Genomic DNA, 22,816 nt, shown 5'->3' with positions numbered 1-22,816 from the left:
TTTCCATTGGTCTCCAGTGCTGACTGGGCAGGGGATCCCTCTCTTGACACCGCCTACCAACAGCTGTGATTATTTCTCAGCCTTTTGCTGTGGTCAACTTGTAGCTGCTATGGCGCTGCAAACTTAAAATATGTCAGTAGCATTTAGTGCAGGCCTGTAATCATGTGTAGCATGTGCCAATCATAAGTTCACATACTAGCATAAGTAGAGGACGTACTTGACCTGTGCTGGTACCCTTGAAAATAATACAGTGGTTGTCTCATTTGCTCGTTTACGGTTAAGTTAGAGAAACTAATGGCTAACCTCACAATGCATTTTTTTATAACAGAAATGGCTCCTCATTGTCTCCTGTCTGAGTAAAGAATTTTGGAGTGGATGTTCTGCTTTGGATGTTATGTCGTGGGCTGTGAAATGTGTGCATAATGTCTTTATTTTAGTGAGCAGCATGTATTTGTAAGGCAGGCATGCTGAAGTGGCACTCTGGATTCAGTAAAAAAAAAATAGTTTGTGCCAAATTCTATGCTACATCCCCCGCAGTATCTGTAGTCCTTCCAGCGAACAAAGTGAAACCACTCAAAACAACATCTGAGAAAGAAAAGAGAAGAGAGCTAATGTTGTTTTTATTTGCTGTTTCTTCTAGGGAGATTCACCCAGACGGACTGCCACCATCATTCACCATCATTCTGCTCCTCCGCCTCCTGCCTGACACCCCGACTCAAGCTTTTGACGTATGGCAGCTTGCAGATGGAAACAACAACCCCGAAGTCGGACTCACCCTGAACCGTAAGTCCCCCTTTTCTGTGGCTAGTGTGGAGCGTATCACTAACACGGCCACCATCTGTACCCACTGTAGCCTAGTCTCTGATCCCCCGCCCCCCCCCTCCCTCTGTACCAAATAACAGTGTGTAAAGTTGGGCCATTTTAATGGGTCCCAGGCTCAAACGTTGCATTGATCTTCCACACTAATTGCTTAGAGAAGGAGCCCCAAACCTCAGAATCAGCATCTGTATCTAGCATTGGCACAATTGGACTGTCAATGCAGAGTGGTTTCTGCTGTGCTGCATTTTTTTTTTAACACTTACCGTGTCAAACTTGGCAATGTTAAGGAAAATTCATTGCATTCATTGCACTGCTTTTCTGTCAATGTTACCTTCTAGTTGTGAATGCTTGTTGGAAACATTTTGCTGATCTTAATGCTTTCTTTCCCTTCCTTTAGCATCCAGCAAGGTTCTCTCTTTTTACAACAAGGACACCAGAGGTCAGCTTCAGACAGTTTCATTTGATAGTGCCCCCGTGAAGAAGATCTTCCATGGGAGCTTCCACAAGGTAAGCACCATTAAAACTGACCTCGAGGTAACTTTGACCAGCGATTTCTTGATAACTGCTACCAGACTCATCAAGCAGTCTTTTCCCTTCTTCAGTTATGCCGTGTATAAAAAATGAACAGGCAGTGGCGCCTGTCTGCCTCTGTACGTCTCCTTATTGGTCAGCGTAGCTGGGCCATGTTGAAATTGTTGTTCCTGATTACAGAGCCAGTTTTTTAATCATTGCATCTATTTTCATGATAGTCATCGGAGAGTAAATCCTGCTAGCCTAAGTACTCCAGAAACGTTATCACATTCAGCACCTTGAAGTATTTAAACATGTCACTGGCGCTCAGGAACATTTTGAGGAACTTAAGGCATTCTGAAGGTCCCTTCTGTTTCTGTTGGCCTGTTTCTTGCTTAGTTTGTCTGTACGTGCCAGAACAATTTAAATCTACCAAAAGTAATGTTGGTCACTAAGTGACTGGATCTATAACAGTTCATTTTTTTTTTTTTTTTAAATAGAACAAATTCTTTGGCCACTTGGTTTACACAAGTCCTGTTTCTGTTGACAGTCATGTTGATGAATAGGACAGAGAGTCAGTAAATACACAGTTGTTTGTCAGCAGGCTTTTTCTGACCTCCGCGACCTATCGCAAGCTGTAAACACTTCAGTAATTGGGCCTCAGAGAGCTCTTCACCACAGTCCCAGTGGCTGCCCTGTGGAGAACTAATGGCACTGAGATCCAATGGATCAGTGCATGTTTAGACAAGCAGTATCTTATTACAGCATTCTTAATCATTTACCACTGGAAACAGTGGGAATTCTTTACAATAAGTTTACTCTTTTTTTGTGTGTGTGTTATACCCCCTCTGTGTGGAAGCAAGATTTTTTGACATGATCACTTGGGATTATTAATAAGGCTGTTTAGCAAAGGCTATAAATTACTCCTATTTGTTGTTCTTCCTCTGTGGTTGGAAACGGATTTCCAACTGAATTGGCCACTGGTCATCCAAAAAATGTTAATCACACTTTTTTTATGTCAGCAATATAATGATCGGTGGAAAGTACATTGCGGTTGCAAACCAAGCAAAAATGTACAGAGAACAGAAGCTAGTGATAGATAGTATTCGCATCTGTGGACATTGAAGGCTTCTGCTTCTGCTTTACTGACTTGGATTCTCACCTTGTTATGATGTTAGTGCCCACACACCAAGTCCTATCACTTGCCTCCATCAGACATTTCAGGCTTCGTTCTGACATCAGTATGTTTATAAGTTACGCAATTCTAAACTGTTTCAAACCTATATGGATAAAACCTTTTTGCACTGGTAGATATTCCTCAGAATAGAAACACTATGGAACAGTGTGGAACTCTGAATGTCATATCACATGCAGACATACCTCGAAGGTCAGGAAACCTCAGGCTCACTCACATAAACATGCCATAGAGTAATATGCCGTCGTGACTCATTCACCACATAGTATGAAATACACTTGGAAAACTTTAGAAATATATGGGATCAGTTGCCCTTTCCCTGTGCATGGTTCCCAAGAGAAAGAACGCATCAGCTTAGGTATGGGGAATCTGCATGATGCTAGGAACCATCTGTCACTCATTTTATCCTTCTGCCAGTGTTTAGAGAGGAACTTATCAAAGAGTTATAGTTCCTCTCTTGTAGAATTTCTGATTTAGATTGCTACGCTGAGCCCGCACTTCTTTGTGTGAGTCACTCATACTTACAGCAGTGTTTGTGCAGAGAACAAAAACCATCAAATGGCAGTTACGAATAACGAAGGCAGGAAATGTTTACTGTCCTTTGCATGATTTGAACCTTTTCTTGCTTGTTTTTGCTTCATAGTTACTCTCTCAGTGACCTTGTACACTCAGCAGACATGCTATCCAAAGCAGACAGAAAAGTAATTAAAGAGTCTTTTAAAGAACATCAGAAAGTAGGCTGGTGGAATGCTATTAGTCCCCACTGTTGCTGCAGCGCCTGGACTGTAGTTGAGCCCTGGCCAGTCAGTTTATTGGGCTGTAGTTGTCGTGCTTTGGGTCCAGAAACCATTGGTGTGCTGCAGTGGTCTTTTGTGTGTTCAGTGGCTTCCTCCTCAATCACCACTGGGCCTCACAAAGAGACCTCAACTGGCTCGAACCACCCTGACCAATGGGAGAGTTAAACTCACCATAGAGGTCACAAGATTACAGGCTGCTTTACCCAACACGAGAAAAAAAAGAAGTCAAACGCTGAAGCCATGGAGCTATAGTGACTTTGAAACCATAACATTGGCAGTGTATGGAGAGACATACTGGCAAGTCTGGCATCCGTCTGACAAGCAGGATTTCTCTCCTCACAGCCGTCCTTATCTGCAGTGGTCTGATGATGAGTGTCTCTGGTTATGGCCAGTGTCTTATATCATGTGGTTACTGTGTATTTTCACAGACAGCTTTACTATATCGTAGACTACTTTAAGTCCTGCTTAATGGTGGGGCACTGGAGTTATATCCATTTCAGCCTGATCATAGGAGGAAACCCCAATATCATAGTTTCTGTAAATGGGGACTTAACCCTCTGGGGATCCCAAATACTTAGGGTTTTTTCAGGGCCCCCTTGGTTTACTTTTTTGGAGGTCTGCCAAGAAAAACTTTGCAACTTTTGCAACTGGCCTTTCTTGGAATACTTACCTGTAGTTTAGTGGCTTGTGCAGACAACTGGACGATCACATTTGTTGGAACAAAAGGTGTTAACAACAAATATAAATAATAACATTAGCACTTTATTATCTCAATGTTTTTCAGGATTCAAAAACTCTACAATTGCTGTATTATTATTCTGAAAGCCTCCAGACTCTCAAACTTTCCGTTCGTGTATCCGAGATGAATGCGCGCCAGTATTCCCAGTTAATGAGAGCGAGGAGAGAGCTCCTAGAAATTTAATTTAAAGGCGCTCGCTTTGGTCAGTCCACCCATAAGCTGCTGTACCACATCTTGGCCCTGTCTTTTGTTCTCACATCGAGGTTTTAATACTGTAGCCCTTTATCCAACGCTCTTTAAAGAAATCTCAATGTTTAGTGAAGTATACAAGGAGACTTAATGAATCGTGAAACTGCTTTAGCAATCAAAGCAGTAACTGTGAATGGAATTGGGCCCCTTGATTCACTTGGGAAACCTTTCTGATCTCCGGGCTAGTCAAAAAATATGTCCCCATCGACCATTATAATTTATACTATTGAACTGCAGTAAAACAAATTGACCTATATATTTCAACTTTATTTGTTACCATCAACCAGTGAATCATACTGTCAACAAAGAAGATGTGGAGGAGGGACCTGATGAATGTTAATATTAACCAGGATTTAAATTAGACCTGATTTTGCACTCTCGTTAAAGTTTAACTGAGACTGCGGTGGTGATAAGCTTTGGGGTGGTGGAGAATTGTAATTGTCACCGAGCGAGAAGGCAGCGAGAAAATGGAGGAAAAGAGTTGGCTCGCCAGGCCAAGAGAGCATGAAATGGAGAGAGACAGACAGGCCCGGTGGAAGCCTGACAGGAGAAGCCCAAAACAGAACCACATGCTGGGTGTTCACAGACACCCACAGAAGCCAGTCAGGAGAATCCGACTAAGTGTGAGAACGGAACATATCAGCCGAGCCAGAAAGCCGAAAGCTTGTGGGGGTTAGAGAGGGTGTGTGACTTGTGGGCCTTTGATGGTTAGATTATTACTTTCCTCTCGTGTTATATTTTCCTTTTCTCCAAAGAGAGTTTTCTCCATATTCCTGACATTCCAAAATGTTTGATACGTTTCTGCATATCGGAGGGATGTCCACTTTGCTTCTTAATACTATGATGAAAAAGAGATGTTGCAAAAAAGGATACTATCCAACTTGGTATGGTTTTCCTAGTTATAATTATGTCTGCATTAGTATCTGAAACTGTACAGTCCCTCTTTTTAAACTCTCCATCATTAAGAGAAATAAGCTTCAAAGAACATGGTGGTTGGCTATCTACTGCAATCCACGCCACAGGCCCGGACCCCTTTTCACTTGTGGCAAGTCAACAACTGGGTTCTCTTGCCAAGGAAGTTGATTAGTGCTCCACTACAGTAATTGCCAAGAGAGATGACCTACAGTCTGTGGGTTGGTATCATTCACTGCAAAGTAAGAAAGTCAGCTGTGTTAAGAGACTGTTTGTCAGATGGGTAGACCAAGAATTGCAACGGCGTAGGAAAGTATGGAAACAAGAGCACTTTTGATGGCATACCACAAAATGACATAATACCAAGATGTGGTGAAGCTGTTCTTGACAGGAAATGGCAACAAAAGTCCTTTTGGTTCTCCAGAACAGCACGGAAAGAATTAGTTGGAAGGTTGCACCTCTTGTGTGGCCCTAATGTTACATGAAAATGCAAACAAGGAAAAGGATTCAGAGGTTTTTTTTTTCCGCCATGCACCATTGATCAGAAAACAGCTGACGCATGATTTCCCTTCACATTTAACCGCTGGCTGATATAATGTAATAATAATCTATAATTTATCTAATTGTAGGCCTAAGTCTCTACGAGCATTATTGTTAATTGCAAAGTCTTTCTATATATAGCTTGCAATAAAATTGTACTCTGAGATGGGTTGAATAAGTTCATTTTCTTTCTAGTTTAGGCTCTGAAGGGAATATTTATTTTCTCTCTTTCTGTGAATGGTTTTTGAGAAGGGACTAAGTAAAGTCCCAATTCCTTTTGTACAGTTTGGATTGAAAAAAATAAAACAATTCTCGTCTATGTACTGCTGTTTTCCAGCTCCACATCACAGTCACCCCGAAGAGTGTTAAGCTGAACGTGGACTGTCAGGAGGTTGGCGAAAAAGAAATCAAAGAGGCAAAGAATGTCTCCACAGATGGCTACGAGGTGCTCGGCAAAATGAAGTCTGGTGGCGGCAAGAGGGAGTCGGCAACAGTAAGTGAAAAATTGCTGGAAAAAGGCTCTGAGCGATCTCCAAGGAAGAGCAGCTATCTAAAGGAATCAAGAACCCCATTGTTATGCTTAGCTTTTTGTCCATCGATGGGCTATTAAGACTTGGCGAGTCCAGCCCCGGCACTGAAGAATGCCCAACGCTGGATGGATAGTTGCACAGGACACTCGTTTATTACCTGCCCTGTGCTCAGTTGGTTCTGCGTATGTGGCCATGTTTTTGCATTCCCCATTGCTTGGAGTCAATGGAAGCCATCTGTAACATCCGTTTGTGCTTCTTTTTTCCCCTCTCTTGTGCAGTTCCAGCTCCAGATGTTTGATATTGTGTGCAGCTTGGGTTGGACCACCAGAGACAGATGTTGTGACCTGCCAGCTACGGTAAGTGATGCTTTTGGTACAGATAGTCTTGCTGGGGGGAGAAAGGGGAGGATTTGCTTTGTCGTTGTGCAGTCGGATCACTTAACCCTGGCGGGGGGGGGGGGGGGGGGGGGGGGCTAAATCTTCTCTCAGCAATGCCATCCCCACAGATGAAGCTGTTAGGGGTGTCATCAGGCCTGCTCTACTTCAAAGGAGGCTTGTCAGAAAGGAATGGGCAGTTTGCCTGCGGAGAGACAAAGGAATGATAAATGAAGTGTCCTCAGTGTCTTGTGCTTTGCAGCATGTTATTACGTGCACATACATTTGTGAATATATTCCCATGCAGATGTAGCATCCAACTGAATGAGAAGGTCTGGATGACGCTGCAGGTTTATGTGTGTCAGTGTAGTTACAACCAGGAGCATCTAAGTGATGACTAGTCAATGTGCATGATCATCATTTGTAAACTGTCATATTTCACAGAAACTGTTTCATATTAAAGTATGACTTCTTTAGATGAGCATATGAAAGCTTTGGTTTTGATATGAAGCCAAGTTAAGAAGTTAGGTGTAACGGTCATTACAGTTTGTTTTAAGTCATGCAGTCAAGTTGCCGTTGCTAATTTATTCAGAAAGTATAGAAAGTTGCAGTCGCTGGCTTCCTTGACTCATGTCGGATTATGTCATTTGCATGAAGCCTAATGCAGCTGTAACGGCCATGCTTTAAAGTCTAGCATGTAATGTGGCTCGATATATTCCCAGTGTCATACAGATGATTGAGTCCAGCTGTTCTGCAAAGCTACCACATTGATCAAGGTTCAACAGCAAAAGTCTTGACATCCATATTTGCAAAGCCAGTCAGACATAAAGAATTCAGCTTATTTTGTGTTTCCTAGTTACGTTCTACACAGTACCTCTATTCATTCATGTAGTTTTTGGTTGCAAGTGAATTTAACTAAATGTTTGGATTAAAAGTGTGCCAATTTGGAAAATAAGTCTCAATTGGATTCAGCATTGCACTGCATCACTTGACATTCCCTTACAGGACAATATAATAACATTCTTTAATTTCATACTAATAACACAAATGTATTATTCTTATTTAACTACCTGGTTGACAATGTTCTATATAAAGGGAGCATACTTTGTGATCTTTAAATCCTGTCAGTTAGCGAACCATTTCACTGTATGGCAACACTCCTGGTTCTTTTCAATGAGCAGAACCTCTCTGTGCTTCCTTCATCTTAATGTCTTTGAACAGTTTCTGGGATCTTTTCCCATAAACTCAAGTGGGGTGGCGGAATGTAATTTCCTGCTTCCTTTTGACCAGTGATGTGGCGCTCTGTGTCTGAAGCACCAATCCAACCTTGGACCCATGGGTCAGTTGATCCCTCTGTTCGGCTACCAGAGGGAGAGAACCAAGGAGAGCCGCCGCCCACAAAATGTTTTTTTTTTTCTCCAACTCAATCTCATCTCTCACTCTCTTTGTCTTCTGCCCCTTCTTTTTTTCACCACCCCTCTTCCTGTCCTCCCCAAACCCGTTTCCCTTTCCCAGAGAGATGAGGCTAAATGTCCGGCTCTGCCCCACTCCTGCACATGTGCACAGGATAGCATTGGTCCTCAGGGTCCCTCCGGCCCTCAGGTAAATCCATTAAAGCTCTCTTGTCAGTCGTCAGGCCCCCAAAGTCATCACAGGCCCACTCAGCATGCTGTTTGTGATGATGTGGAAAGGTGTTCTGTTACAGGGATGGAGGGCCATCTATCCCTCCAGCCATTAACGCACGCCTGCTCTTTAGATTTAGCAATAACAAGGGGACACCTCCTCTCCACTAACTACTTCTGCATTTGACCAAGAAAGTTAGCATTGCATTAGTGAATAGCACCATACGTATCTGGAGGATATACTGTAGCAAGCAACCTACGTATATGGAACAGGCAGTTTATAGACCCAGCCAGAAAAAATGTTAACAGAGACAGAGCAGGAGATATGGATGGCAAGTAGAGACTCAAAGAAGCCTGGGACTGAGCATGCATGTCCATGCGCGTGCTCAATGACCCTCTAATCCCGAGGGGCTCGGCTCTGAGGACTTCAGATGCATGTTCTGGAGATGTCTCCAGGGGAAGTGGGCAGGGCTGACTGCCTTTCTGTGCTGGCTTTTTCAGGGAGCTCCCGGTACCAAAGGCCCGCGTGGAGACCGAGGCGAGTCAGGCCCTCCGGTAAGTAGCCCCATTAAATCACTTCCCATCCTCCCTTCTGAGCAGCCGAGAGCCCATGCACAGCTGTGGAACAGTGGCCACCAAGTGTTAGCCTGCATCAAGTGTACACACACACACACACACACACACACACACACACACACACACACATATCTGAACTCACTTAATCTACTCAATCACAGTGTGCATTCTCCTTCCTTGTGTTTTAAATACGGCAAGATGTCTAGATTTAATGAGAAACAAGGTGTCTTTAATTTGCCATTACTCAGGATAGGACACCATTTGAGTTTTTTGGGGAGGGAGTTGTCAGAAGGGCTTGCTCGGTGATTGCTTTACTGCCTCCTGTTTCATATTTGCAGCAGTGTGATATATTTATATCTGTGTTCTGCTTAGGGTCCTATCGGTCCACGAGGAGAGCAAGGACTCGTCGGTCCAATGGGGCCTCCTGGCCCACAAGGACCACAAGGGCTGTCCCTTCCAGGAGAGCCCGTAAGTCATGCTACACCCCCGGCTGGGAAAATGTAAACATCATCGGACCTCTCTCTCTCTCTCTCACAGTGCATGAGCCTCTGCAACACAGTCAATGACATTTATTAGCATTTCCTAATCCATTCTGAGCACTGTGGGAGACGCCGTGGAGGAGAACGCTCTGCAGGGCTCTCTGATTTACAGTGCAGCGTCTCAGACCTCTCAAGCGCAGGAGTTATGTTGAGTTACGTTATGTTGTCCAGTCACTCCCTTTTCCTTGAGGGTGATGCCTGAGAAAGGGGGAAGATGGTTAAAAATAGACGTGTGTAGCTTTGTAGATGTGGGGCTGTGGTGTGAAAGTTCACCTCACAGCTGTCTCTCGTACCACAGGGCCGTCCCGGACCGAAAGGAGATGCTGGTGATGCTGGAATCACTGGACGTCAGGTAAGGGCTGCGCAGTTTGGCTCTGTTCTAGATTCTCACACATTCCAACAGATGTCATGTTCTGTGGAGAACACACTTGAATTTATGAATCAAAACAATCTTATTTCAGTGCTCTGCCAGTTCTGGAGAAGAATTTCATTCATCTGTTTCATTTAAATGAGCATGGTGAAAGAGGAGCACTCCTATCTGTAGATTTGCTTTCTTCACTGATGTAGTCTTTTTTCAGTGATTTGATTTATGGCCACAGCTGTCACATGAATCATGATTTCAGAAAATGCTTGTGGCGCTATTAGTAGCACTCATAGCTTATTAGTAGTGCATATGTCAATGTCATCCCTCAAGGCCATGTCGACAAAATTGGACATATTAAGCTTGGTTGCTTTGTGTGGTCGTCTCTTTAGATTGAAGATGATAAGTAAGTAAAAGCTGCTGCATTGCTGTTGATGAGTACAGTAGTGTATTGACAGGAATTGTTCTCTCTCCTCACAGGGTATTCCTGGTCCTGCTGGTCCTACTGGTCCTCCCGGGCCAGGTGGAGCAAGGGTAAGACTCATAGCACATGGGGGATGCCACCCACAGTGGTAGTTTTCCACATTCAACTTCAGATACTGTAACCCCCAACCAAACAACAACAACGCAATGCCCAAATTCAGATGCCCCCAACCAAACCCAAACTTCCTCTCATGTCATGTCAGTCTTAATCAGCGTTGGGAAGTAACTGAATACATGTATTCGGGATCATGAGTAACTGTATTTAGTTACAGTTACATTTTCAATGAGTGGTATTCAGAATACAGTTACTTTGGCCATTTTAAGGGGTTACTTTTAGAATCCTTCTCATATGAATTTCTGGGCTTTTTGAACTGAATTTCTAATATTTCTGTGAGATGATCTTGTGCATTAACAAAATGTATAATGTTTCAGTTTATCCTATAAAGTTAAGTTGTGGGTTTTTGCTGACAATGCCTGTGGGTCTTAAAAACTGAAATAACAGCTTGATTCACACTTGATAAAATGTAAAATAGCGCTTATGTAATCCAAGTATTTAGAATACGGTACTTAGATGGAGTAATGTAAAGGAATAGGTTACAAATGACATTTTAGGGCATGTATCCTGTAACTGATTACATTTTAAAAGTATTCTTCCCAACACTGGTCTTAATGCAGCCACTCAAGTGGAGTCCATTTGCAGTGTGTGATTGTTTCTGTCTCTGCCTAAATAGGGACAACCCGGCCCCGAGGGCCCATCCGGACCCAGAGGCTCGCCTGGACCAATGGTGAGGGCCATGCTCCCCCTTCCCCACTTTTCCTCCCTCTCTCCCACGCACCCCCCCCCCTTCTCTTTTCCCTGTCCTTATGCAAAACAAGTGCACTTTCATTTCTGATTGATGCTTAGCAATTACCCCTCGGCTCCAGAGCTTAGCTCTGCCGTTTTCAGGAGGCGAAGTCTGCACGTCTGTAGCATTCCCATGATGAGAATAAAGCGTGCATCTAATTTTCTGTGCTGTGGTTTCCTCTTGCCTCCAGTTAATGGCCCCTCAATGTCAATAGGCGTCACGCCAGCCCTGCATTCGCATGGCTATACTATGCGCTGTCTCTGTATTCTCCTGAACCCGAGTTGTGGTTTTGTTCCCCCCCCATCATATGTTAGTGCTTACAGAGTCCCAGTTGTTAGCTTGGAGGGTTTGTGATGGTTGACTTTACCCAGCATGACTAACAGAGTGACAGCTGATGAGTGTATTCTTTCCCCTCTTCCAGGGAAGCCCAGGATCACCCGGAATGCCAGGGGCACAAGGAAACACAGGAAAACAAGGAGAACCAGGACTTCCTGTATGTTTACGCTTTGGTCACACAATTCTTTAGTGTAAACAGACCTATGGACACAGTACACATTGATGCATTAAAAACCAAAGATGAGTTGAGCTGTGAAACAACGGAGGACTCTATTAACAGCATTTATGGGAAATGTAGTGTTAATTAGCAGCCATTACATGGCATAAAACTTTAGGTCTTTTCCATGCCATTTGAAATCTCTTGAGGAATCACAACCGTTCTTAATTAGAAACTGTGGTGTTGATTCGTTTCACATAGAAAACACCATAAAATAAATTGAACTTGGAAGTTTGTGAAACCCTGTTGTTCAATTGGTCCGTGTTGATTTCAGGGCCTACTGGGTGTGAAGGGAGAAAAAGGAGAGAAAGTAAGTGAAACATGCACATGTTGTCTTGCTGCATGCTTTTGAAAATAGACATCAAAGTCTTGAGAATAAACTCTCTTCTTTCTGTCGCCATCAGGGAGATACTGCATCCCAAAACATGATGCGCTCTGTCGCCAGACAAGTGTGTGAGCAACTGGTCAACCGTGAGTGCCCTCATTGTATATCTCTCAAGCGTGCTTTCATCAAAGACAAGCCATTGTGTATTATGTATACATCTAATGTGGTTTGTGGGTTCAATACCCACAGCAAGACACTTAACCCCCAGTTGCTCTGGGTACAATAGCCCCATAATATCATTGACATCTGTCGCTTTGGACAAAAAAATTGCTTAATTAATAAATGGAAATGTGTAAATTGTTCACAGGACAAATGAGCAGAATCGACATGATGCTGAACCAGATCCCGAGCGGTTACCGCAGCAGCGTCGCTGGTCCTCCCGGGCCTCCTGGACCGGCTGGCAACCAGGGTCCACGCGGAGAGCCAGGACAGGGTGGGCGCAGCGGTTTCCCTGGAAACCCCGGGTTACCAGGACCACAGGGCGAGAGAGGTGAGGAGCTCGTTCTCCAGGCTGTTTATTTGATGGCTTTTGGTTTTGCCTGACTACGATTCTTTAAACTGGATAATTATGTTCATGAGGTATTCTTAACATTTGTTGTCTTTGGTGCAAGCCACTGAAAAGTAACCAACCAGTTTTGCGGCTGTAAAGTTAGACCTGTTCAGATTCATTAAGAGTCACTGAATGACATCTCAGTCCTTGAAACCAATTCATTCAAGATTCTAACCAGCTTGAATTGATGACTTGAAATACGTAAGATAATCTTTTTTTGGATTTCACATCCAACAAAACTGTCTTCTCTTAGAGAGGAAGTGAGATCTAAGGCATTGCACAATGTGGTGTAGACCTGTTGGCATGTGGAGTACCGTAACTCCTTGCACCATTTGGCAGTAAAAGCACAATTTCACTGATGAATTTCATGAATATCTGCAAACAACAAATCTCAGTCCATTAGTAAATTGTTGAAGATAACGGAACAAGAGGGAAGACATGCGCTGGTGGAGCGATAAGATCACGAGGCAGTAATTTGCTCAGGTCTCTTTGCCACTAATGATTGTTTTTGGCTTCTTCTTCTTGTCCATCACACAGGAATGCCCGGAGAAAAGGGTGAGAGAGGAAGCGCCGGAGTCGGACAGCGAGGACAGAGAGGACCAGCTGGTCCACCTGGTACGCACCCCCACACATCCATTCACGCCAACAAACTAGTCCTTCACACTTAACACCGTTTTGCGTTGTGTGTGGTTCCACTGTTTTTTAACAACTTTAAACAACAGCATGAGAAGTCTCAGTGTGTCCCCCGTGCTGAAAGGCTGAGAGCTCTGTCTCCCCCACAGCACATTCCTCAACCCAGCCGTTGGAGTTGTGAAACGCATGTGGACCAAAGAGAAAGCACAGGAAAGCAAAACATCACAATTGAGACTGACTCATTATGGTAGAGAGGTTGGGAGGGGATGGGGGTGTCGAGATTTACCTTTATGTATTTCGTGAACCCTGGTTTTCGGCAGCTGTGCATCATAAATTAAATCTCAGGTGGTCAGATGCATTGCCAGCCACACTTCTCTATTCCTGAATTTATGTCACTCTCGCCGGTGAGTGACCCTAGGGCAGATGTTTGTACACATCAGGCTGTCATTAATCCACATGAATGGACACGCACAGCTGACTTGCACAGTGTCCCTTATCGGTCAGGAAGGCTAGTGAAAATACAACTCAGAAGACTTATCTCACCCAATTGAGCCCCTAATTTTGTCAGTCCTATACTGTTTCTGTCGTGGAGATGATGACTCCCAACTGTCCGTGGGATTTCAAATGAGAGGAGATATAGATGAGGTTTTCAACAGCTCCGGCATGACGTCTGTTGAGTATTTTGGCAGAAAAAAAAAAGAAATGTTCAAATCAGCATTTATGACCATCACCCACGTACAAATGACTATTCAGTAAGTTGCTCTGAGCCCCCGGAGTCCCAGAGATGTCATCTATAATGCTGAGGAGGGGAGTCCACTCTCGCTCGTACAGACACTGCCAAAGTCTTGTTTCTGTGAATGAACTGATGGCAAAATGTGTGTGAATGCGGTACAGTAGGAGGAAGCTTACGACCGATGACTCATTGTTTAAGAAGTCGGGGGGGGGGGGGGGAGGATAATCAGATTGTTCTTTCAACGAGCGCCTGCTCTCTGGAGCTTTTCATCGACAGCACATGTGCTGATTTAAGGGAGCGAGTCCGAGCAGACAGGGGAGAGGGAGAGGGGAGGGGGGAAATCCCAAACTTGGTTTATGTTGTCTAGACGGACGAGGGCAGGGGGTAACTCCGCCGAGAACGGAATGCTTTCCCCACTGTTTTTTTTAATTGAGCCATCTAAACATTTAAATTACAGTGCAAGAAACCCCGTTTTCCCCCCGCATCACGACCACTCGGGACGGTGCGAGGGTGATGTCAGTAGGCTGCTGATGGCATGTCTTAAGCCCCCCCCCCCCCACCCCCTGTACACCCGCACGCACACACACACACTCTTACCCTCCACCCCACCCCCCCCCTCTCTCTCTTTCTTCCAGGACCACAAGGCCAATCGCAGACCGGCCCTCCCGGTCCTCCTGGCTCATCTGGGGAACGTGGTCAGTCTGGCCGGCAGGGATCCCCAGGAGTTAGGGGACCCCCGGGACCCCCAGGGTACTGTGATTCTTCCCAGTGTGTCGGTATTCCTTACAACGGACAAGGGTACCAGGGTGAGTCACAAAGTCTTACATTAGGCTAGGGGGTTTGTCTGCTAGAATGATGACGCATGTTTTTAATGGAGACAGAGCTAACAGATTAATGTTATGTTGAGTGATGTTATTTGAATATGGCATGAAGACAATAATGAGTCTGTTCCCATTAAAGCATTTAACACCCCAATTTTAACCTGTTTGCAGGTACAGCATAGTAAGCTTTCTAGAGCCGCCTGTGCTGCTTACAGTTTGAAAACCTGAAAAAAAAGTCCTGTTTCTGAGATAGTAGCGCACGCGCTGATGAATCCTTAAGGATAACCACCATGGACATGATGAATGAACATTTGCTGAGCGACGTTAAAAACCAAGCCAAACAAACAAACAAAGCAACAAGCAAAACAAACCCCAGAGGGAAGTGGACTGTCACTAACATCATCTCACAGCTACTTTTTTATGAAACGCCAGAGTTGGCAAACATACGGTGGCCTGTTTGCATCCCAAACTGTAGGAAACAGTGTTACAGGGCTTCTCTTGACATAAAGAGCATGTCCAACTACTAACCAAGTGGATGTCGTAGCTGAGACAAGGGGAGTGTTTACTTTAGCTGCTAAATATCCGAATCAGTGATATTTAGTGGTTAAAATGCATGATTGCATTCCCCTCTGAGACCAAACATCTTCAGCCTGGAAGACATATGTAAATAAACTAATTGTGCCTTGTAAATGATGTTTGAATAAAAAAGGGAAACCATGAGTTAACACCTCATCCAGAGCTTGTGCCTTTTAACACGCTGCTTGCTGACTGCCAACATAACCTCTGTTTGTTATTTTTGCCTTGAGTGATGTAAACAACCTTTGCTCAGGTTACCAATGTAGCATGTGCCCATTTGTACATGTAACCATGACAACATCTTTGTATTTGCATAACTGGTGCACATTAGGTCACATCTTGTCACTTTTTTTGTTTCAATTGTGTTTACTCTTGTTTTATTTTTTATTAATTCATTTGTTCATGTTATACCTCAATATGATATGAGGATAAGGGCCTTGACGGCTCTTAGGGAATCAATGGCTGGTGGTAATCTTTACAAGAATTTTAATTATTCTATGTTTTTTCACTACAAGTAAAACAATTATTTTTAATAAGATTATTTTAGGAAATGTCTCTTAGATTGAGATAATTGTGGTTTGTAAGTGAGCATGAATCCTTTTTTTTGTAAGTTTTATATTTGTAGTGATATGAAAAGATGATGAATGTTTCTCCATACACTTGAGGTATGTTTACAGTATACAAAGCCTTGACAGTTCATGCATGCAAAAACATCCAAAACTAAGTTTCTGTTCAATTGGACAACCCGATATCTCCAACCAGACGGTTACCAGCCTGCGCCCAACAACCGTGTAGTCTCCGTACCAGAGGGGGAAACTGACGATACAGAAATACAATCTCCCGGTTATTTACAAAACCAGCGTGGAAAGAGATCTCTATCAAGAGAGGAAACAGAGAGGATATAGAATCATAATCAGCCAAGAAGACTGTTTTCTCTGAATCCTTGGAAGTTGTTTAAAATTCTGGTTATTTTCAAAGATCATGTGGATAGATGTATAGTAAAGAGTCACAGCACTATAAAACATGAAATTCAGTAACAAAAGCTTGTCATTTTCCTCCCATTTCTTACTCTTACTTCATCCAAAAGCCCTATGTGTGTGCCAATTGTCCTGTTGTGTGTTTTTGCCTATAACATGTCTGCATCTGTGATCATTTAAGGCCAGCGTTAAATGCACTAAGGATGTTAACATCAAATTTCACCTGTTTGTGTGAAACTAACCACTAGTCTCCACACGTCCATTTGATAAGTCATATTTTGAAATGTGGAAGTGTTGTCATCCATTGTTTTTGTTGTTCATTTAAGTAAAGAGGGTTGTCAGTTCATGTTCACCTGCAGTTCATTGTCTACAAAATGTGGCTTTATTTCATTCTTTCTGTCAAAATATTATTTACCAGTTTTATTATACCAACTCACAGCTGACTCTTACCAATGGTGGAATTGTCTGTGTTGTATATTTAGTAAGGATTCTTTTTCTAAACCAGAATATAGTTTTTTTTTATATATATCAATACCGATGCAGTTGAAATTTGTGTGCATGACTATAGTCATAGGATTGCTCCAGTTGTTTTAACTGCATATTGTGAATTCCACAGCCTTATTTTCTTATTTATTTCTGGACCACAGGAGGCATTTTTCAATAAAACTACTGAAAATTGGTCATCTGTGTTAATTCATCTTCTTTCTTAAGAAGTAAGCTTAACTGGGAAATATCTATATAGCATGTATAGCATATAGCATTTTTTTTTAAATAGAGTGGAGTCCATGTTTAACCTCAACTTCTAGCATGAAACCCATTATAAATAGAAAACTGGATTCCAGTATCTAACATTTTGTGTACAACATCTAACAGAAGACATTTTTGCAGTCTTTGATCTATAAAAACAATTCAATAGGGTTACTGATGCTTGTCCTTGAAGTTATGCCCTTAAAGTCATCTTTGAACACTTTTTCTCTAGAATTGTCGATCAAAGGAATTTTTCAGGAAAAAAGTGGAGAAGCAAACTATTGAAGGAGTGCACTTGGGCCTCGGAGCCTGAAGTCTGGAATGTAACGTTACATAACATTCTCTGAATGTGGAGCGCAAGACAAAATGTGCTATTTTGTTTGATTGCACAATTGCTTTGACAGATGTGTTGAACATTTTCCAAAAGACCTTTTTAAACCTATGTACATAAAATATAGGACATTATTAATACAGCATAAAACAGTACATAGCTGATGATAATCTATTTTTATGCTATAGTTCTGCTGCCTGGCTTTTTATTAGAGACCATGTGACATAACAAACAAAACTCTCCCCAAATATATCCCTTTTAAACTTCTGTAAATACAGTGTTTTGCAAAAGCTTTCTTCAAACATTTTTCATGTCATAAATTTAAGTCATCCTGGGTTAAAGTGTCTGCATGCATACTTTTTTTTTTTAACACTGATGACATTTGGTTGCAACGACTGAACGAGTTTGAAACGTAGTGTTGTCCAATAGTCATGTTGTCCTAATTTAGTTGGACAAGTTTTTCAAGGGGCTGTAATGAATTGGGGTAAAACAATCTATCGTTTATCATTTCCTGGGATCGGTTAATTTACTTTTGATTTACTTTTAATGAAAAGTTAACTAAATTGACTGCTTTTTGGCTTTTTGTTCTGATTGACAGATACATTACCCTTTCCTCAGTAGTTCAGTCCTCATTTTGTTATCATGACATCAAAGAGGACTGAAATCTGGGGATACAGTATTAACATTTATCATAATACTATGAAGGAATGAGATATAGAGAATATAATATTTTGAGATGGGCTCAAAAGCATATCTTTATTTGGACGGTTCCCTAAAGTTACATAAAAGTTGAACTGAACAGTCAGGCTTGCATTACTAAGAGACTCCATTCTGAACTCTCCCATTCTCTCGGAGTGTGTCTGTACGTTTCACCAACCAGAAGCTACAAAGGAACTCTGAATCAGTGACTGGGCCACCGGGCTCTCAGTCTAAACAGTGTAAACGCGTGATATGAGATCATCAGAGCATCATGAGGGCGGGCAGGAAAGCGCAGAGAGGTTTGAGAGGGAGAGTGCTAACTCGATTAGCTGGTCTTGTTGTGTAATACCATGCTAACCTAAATGTATTTTTCATTTTACCATCAATTGTGCACTTTTTAAAAATTGGTCTGATTGCTTGGGAGCTATGAGGGAAACTTAAATTTAAGATAAATGTTTTCAGTTTCCTGGAAGGAAGCTTGTTGGTGACTTTTCATAATGAAGGTTCTTGGAACTATTTGGAGCAACTATCTTGTCCCAGGGCTCAGAGTAAAAGACGACCATTCTTTGAGAGGATGGGCTCCGTGCAGGTCCTTAGGAATCAATGATGCGATAGGACGAGGCCTCTGTAGATTTCCTCACTTTTGATTGGTTCGGAGGCTTTGCTCTCTGAAAAGAGCCTGTACTTACATAATAATTGTGGAAACGCATTGTGGGAAATTAATACTCTGGTGGCTTTCATTTGATAGATGAGAATGAGAGACAGTGAGAGAAATTATGAGCAATGTATTTTTTTTTATCATTTTGAAACATTACTTCCTTTATTCTTATGTATGATGCTTAAATGGAAGTAGACTACAAGGCTACTGTCAACTAGATGTACCGCAGAGCGGTACAAAATATGACCGCCGCCCAGTCCAGCACATTTTTTCCACAAAAATAAATCACGCTGAAAGGCCTATATGATTCTAACTGTCTCACTAAATTGCATTATCCACACTCAATTCTCACTGGTATCTGCTAGACAACAAGTACCAAAACATGATTAGTTCATAGATTTCACATGTAAAATTAATTTTATACAACCCCACCTCCATCTTGCCTGTTCATAATTCTGAGAAATTCTTGAATTGTGTGCATGTACATGTTTATGTTATGCGTGTGTGTGTGTGTGTGTGTGTGTGTGTGTGCGTGCTTGTGTGTGTGCCTGCGTATGTGCCTGTGCATGCAAGCGTACATATGTCTACTGTGTGAGTATGTGTCATACGTATGATTACTGTGAATGTATGTGTGTGTGTGTGTGTGTGTATCTGTTTGTGCACATGTGTGCACATGAAATGGGTTAACATGACCCCTGGAGGCAAACATACGAAAAAAAATGGTCATCCTAGGCCCTACAGTTCTCAAGATATTCATAGAGAACTGTGTCTGCCCTACCCTTCTTTCGGGGGGTCCAGTCCAGCGGGGGGGCTACAGATTAAAACGAAAAATTACGGTTCCATGCTATCCATGTGGGGGTACATGCCCACCAAGTTTTGTGTACCCCGGTCTTTCAGTGTCCCGGGAATCCTTGTTGGTGTACGTCACTAAATGTACACATAAATTATTTTATTGTAAGGCCCCCCATGAACGAAAGTACACAAAACTTGGCATGCATTCGGAGGGTGTCATAATGATCCTACACTTTTAATTTCGTGCAGTTTTGACCTTGTCAGCCAGAGATATTGTGATGAAAACACCTACTTTTTTGCTTTTTCATTTTTAACTAGGTGGCGCTATACATAAAATAAGTGGTAATGGGATGGGTTGACATGCCCCCTTAAGACCAACATACATAAAAAAGGTGGACCTCCTAGGCCCTACGGTTATTGAGATATTCACAGAAAACTGTCTCCGGCCACCTACAGGCCAGTTGGTGTATAGTAACATAAATTAATTTATTGTGTGGCCCCCCATGAACGGAATTCCACGAAACTTGGCGTGCATACAGAGGGTGTCATAATGATCCTACACTTCCAATTTTGTACAGTTTTGACTTTGTTAGGTCACAGATACCTTCAATTACAACACCTCATTTTTACTTTTTTGTGTTTAACTAGGTGGCGCTATACATGAAATGAGTGGTTATGGAATGGGTTGACATGGCCCCTTGAGATCAACATACAAAAAAAAATGGTCCTCCTAAACCCTACGGTTTTCGAGATATTCACAGAAAACTGTGTCTGCCCTACCCTCCTTTTGGGGGGTCCAGACCAGCGGGGGGGCTACAGATCAAAACGAAAAACGATGGTTCCATGTGGGGTTACATGCCCACCAAGTTTCGTGTACCCCGGTCTTTCAGTGTCCCGGGAATCATTGACAGAAATTTGGGCATGCGAAAAAGAAAAAAAAAAGAAAAAAAAAACTAAACCTATATGACCGCCGCTTCGCTGCGCGGCGGTCATAATTATGATACAAACAACTCTAAACAGCTTTACTGTAATATTTGTTTTGTTACATTCTAACCCAGTTTTAAGAATAAAACTGTCTAGTATTTGCCAGGAGTTAACAGGACTCTTGGGACTTGTAAAATGCAGTCCTATCACATTAACACATTCACGTGTCCCAGAGGAGTTTTTTGGAGTAATTTGGACATGTAACCTTAGCTGTGAAATGAAAAGGAAATGTCTGATGGTATGGACCACAGCCCAGAAGATGGATTGAGTGTGGACTAGTACAGGGTCACTCATTCCAACCCTGTTACAAACAACATGGGACAACTTGAAAGCCCTGGATGTGTCCAGTAACTCAAGCAAAGAATGGACTTCATGATTGTAAAGTTGTTTCAAAGTGGAATATACTGCAGGTCCATCCCTTTGAACCAGGGACACAGTTTGTATAGGTGTTTGAGCATTGTTTTTTTGTGGTCATTTTCATAATAAACAGCATATATCATGTCTGTATATTTTGCCACATATGCTTACAGTATATGTCCCAGATGGTTCAATAAATCGTATGGTATTTGTTAAATCTCATAAAATGACTTCTCATTAATTGTAATGCTACTGTTCCTGAACTGACTTCTCATTAATTGTAATGCTATTACTGTTCCTGAACTGAAACTGTTATTTGTCTTTCTATAAACAGTATGAGGTAATAGCATCTTGGCCTGAAACCCCGGCATTCCCTTGGAAGTCAGTGTTTAATTTCTGTTTAATTCACAACCAAAAATGGTCTCAGATAGGTGAGTCACTCTGTTTTGGTAATTGTTGATGGAGTAGGGGAAAGATCTGTGGTTGTCGTTAACCCACCTTACTTCTCAGTCGACTGGCTCTGTGGGTGGTGGAAGGGTCTGGAGGCTGAGTGTTCAGCCAAGTGAATCAGCACGGCCCTTACAAGGAGGAAAGCAAGAGGAAGTCCTGCAAACACATTTTAAAATCTGCCTATGAGAAATCGGCCTTGAGAGGCCTTCCCCAATGTAACAAAGGGTCAGAGGTCATGTCCGGTACCAAGACACCCTGCCATACAAGCCCAAGGGATTGCATGAGTAAGAGGAGTAGGACCTCTGCTAAACAGATGCTCTGTGAGTGAGTCAGCTCTAATCGGATGCTGGAAGAGTAATGTTGGTGTTTATCTTCCTGTCCCATGAAGTAGTCTAAACCAAAAAAGTGGGAGCTAACCGTATTCCCCATGAGAAACGATTTTTTCACACTTAGCATATAAGTCATTCCTCATTTAAAACAAATACTGATGTTAATCCTCAGCTATTTCAGTGTTCAGAGTTTTGAACATTTTAACAAAACATTCCATTCTGCAACAATTCAAGATTCTAAAATTCCATGTTGAATTCAATGAACCCAGAGCCTTATAGATATTAAGCATATTAAGCACTCCTAAAGAGTTGTATAGCTTATATGGCACTGAACCAGTATAGTCTAGGCAATCTGTGAGGAAAAATCATCCAACCCAAAACTAATTGCAACAGAAATTATGCTGTATTCAGTTCAGAAAACCTTCCCATATCACACACCAAAAGTCCATGAAAATCCAAGTGGTGGAACATTGTCAAAATTGGAACTTGTGCATACATGTAGGTCAAAAACAGTACTTTTGCCAGTTTTACTGAACTTTCATAGTACAGGGTATATATTGGGTCCAATTCTTTCATAAAGGCATGAACCTTTGAGAACTTGTACAGTTTGGAGCCCTGAACATTTTTTGAGATATAAAACCCTAATCAAAATGCTCACAGGACCTGAAGTGCTCAGCCATGGCCAGTATCAAGGGACTTTCTGAAGAGACATTTTAGTCATTTGTAATGACATTATTTTATATAAGATGGACCATGAAAGATATTTGAATGTAATTTATCCACCCATCATTTTAAAAACATACAATTATTTGTTGTCATGTAATGTAATTGATGAATTTGGAATTGTGTTCCAAATAAACCTATGAATGGCCAAAACAAAGGTATGAACAAAACAAAGGTAAATTAGTCAAGAAACTGCAGGGACAAGGCATTCCAAGGGGATGATATTACTCAATGATGGTCCCATTTTTATCAGTGATGGACTTTGCAGATGTTTTTCTGCCTCCTGCCTAATGTCTTCTGCACTTCCATGCGAATGCTCAAAGCAGAGGGGCCCTGGAGCATGTGGACCTCTCCATGGCCAATGTCATCTCGCGCCTAAAGCATTCCATCCATTCAGGGGTGAATGTAAATGCTGCACACTGCATGG

General features: G+C 42.3%; 1 protein-coding gene across 1 annotated transcript in view; it reads left to right on the top strand.

Moving 5' to 3' along the window:
* The window catches only part of col12a1a (collagen, type XII, alpha 1a), a 55,794-nt gene extending 39,754 nt beyond the window's left edge, over nt 1-16,040 (top strand). The window contains exons 50-66 of the mRNA XM_076299359.1: nt 641-783; nt 1,217-1,326; nt 6,099-6,254; nt 6,570-6,647; nt 8,181-8,267; nt 8,789-8,842; nt 9,236-9,331; nt 9,701-9,754; nt 10,244-10,297; nt 10,978-11,031; nt 11,513-11,584; nt 11,919-11,954; nt 12,049-12,115; nt 12,337-12,519; nt 13,117-13,194; nt 14,581-14,751; nt 14,938-16,040. Coding sequence (XP_076155474.1) covers nt 641-783; nt 1,217-1,326; nt 6,099-6,254; nt 6,570-6,647; nt 8,181-8,267; nt 8,789-8,842; nt 9,236-9,331; nt 9,701-9,754; nt 10,244-10,297; nt 10,978-11,031; nt 11,513-11,584; nt 11,919-11,954; nt 12,049-12,115; nt 12,337-12,519; nt 13,117-13,194; nt 14,581-14,751; nt 14,938-14,948 — 1,504 coding nt within the window. The 3' untranslated portion in view covers nt 14,949-16,040. The remainder of the gene's footprint in view (nt 1-640; nt 784-1,216; nt 1,327-6,098; nt 6,255-6,569; nt 6,648-8,180; nt 8,268-8,788; nt 8,843-9,235; nt 9,332-9,700; nt 9,755-10,243; nt 10,298-10,977; nt 11,032-11,512; nt 11,585-11,918; nt 11,955-12,048; nt 12,116-12,336; nt 12,520-13,116; nt 13,195-14,580; nt 14,752-14,937) is intronic.
* Nucleotides 16,041-22,816: the final 6,776 nt, after the last annotated feature.

Source organism: Alosa pseudoharengus, unplaced genomic scaffold (assembly GCF_046254945.1).
Source record: "Alosa pseudoharengus isolate Yale_2024_CS ecotype anadromous, Long Island Sound unplaced genomic scaffold, YU_APseudo_1.1 YU_APseudo_1.1_scf_22, whole genome shotgun sequence".
NCBI classification, from domain to species: domain Eukaryota; kingdom Metazoa; phylum Chordata; class Actinopteri; order Clupeiformes; family Clupeidae; genus Alosa; species Alosa pseudoharengus.
Note: the sequence above shows the minus strand (reverse complement) of the source record. Positions and strands in the feature narration are given on the sequence as shown.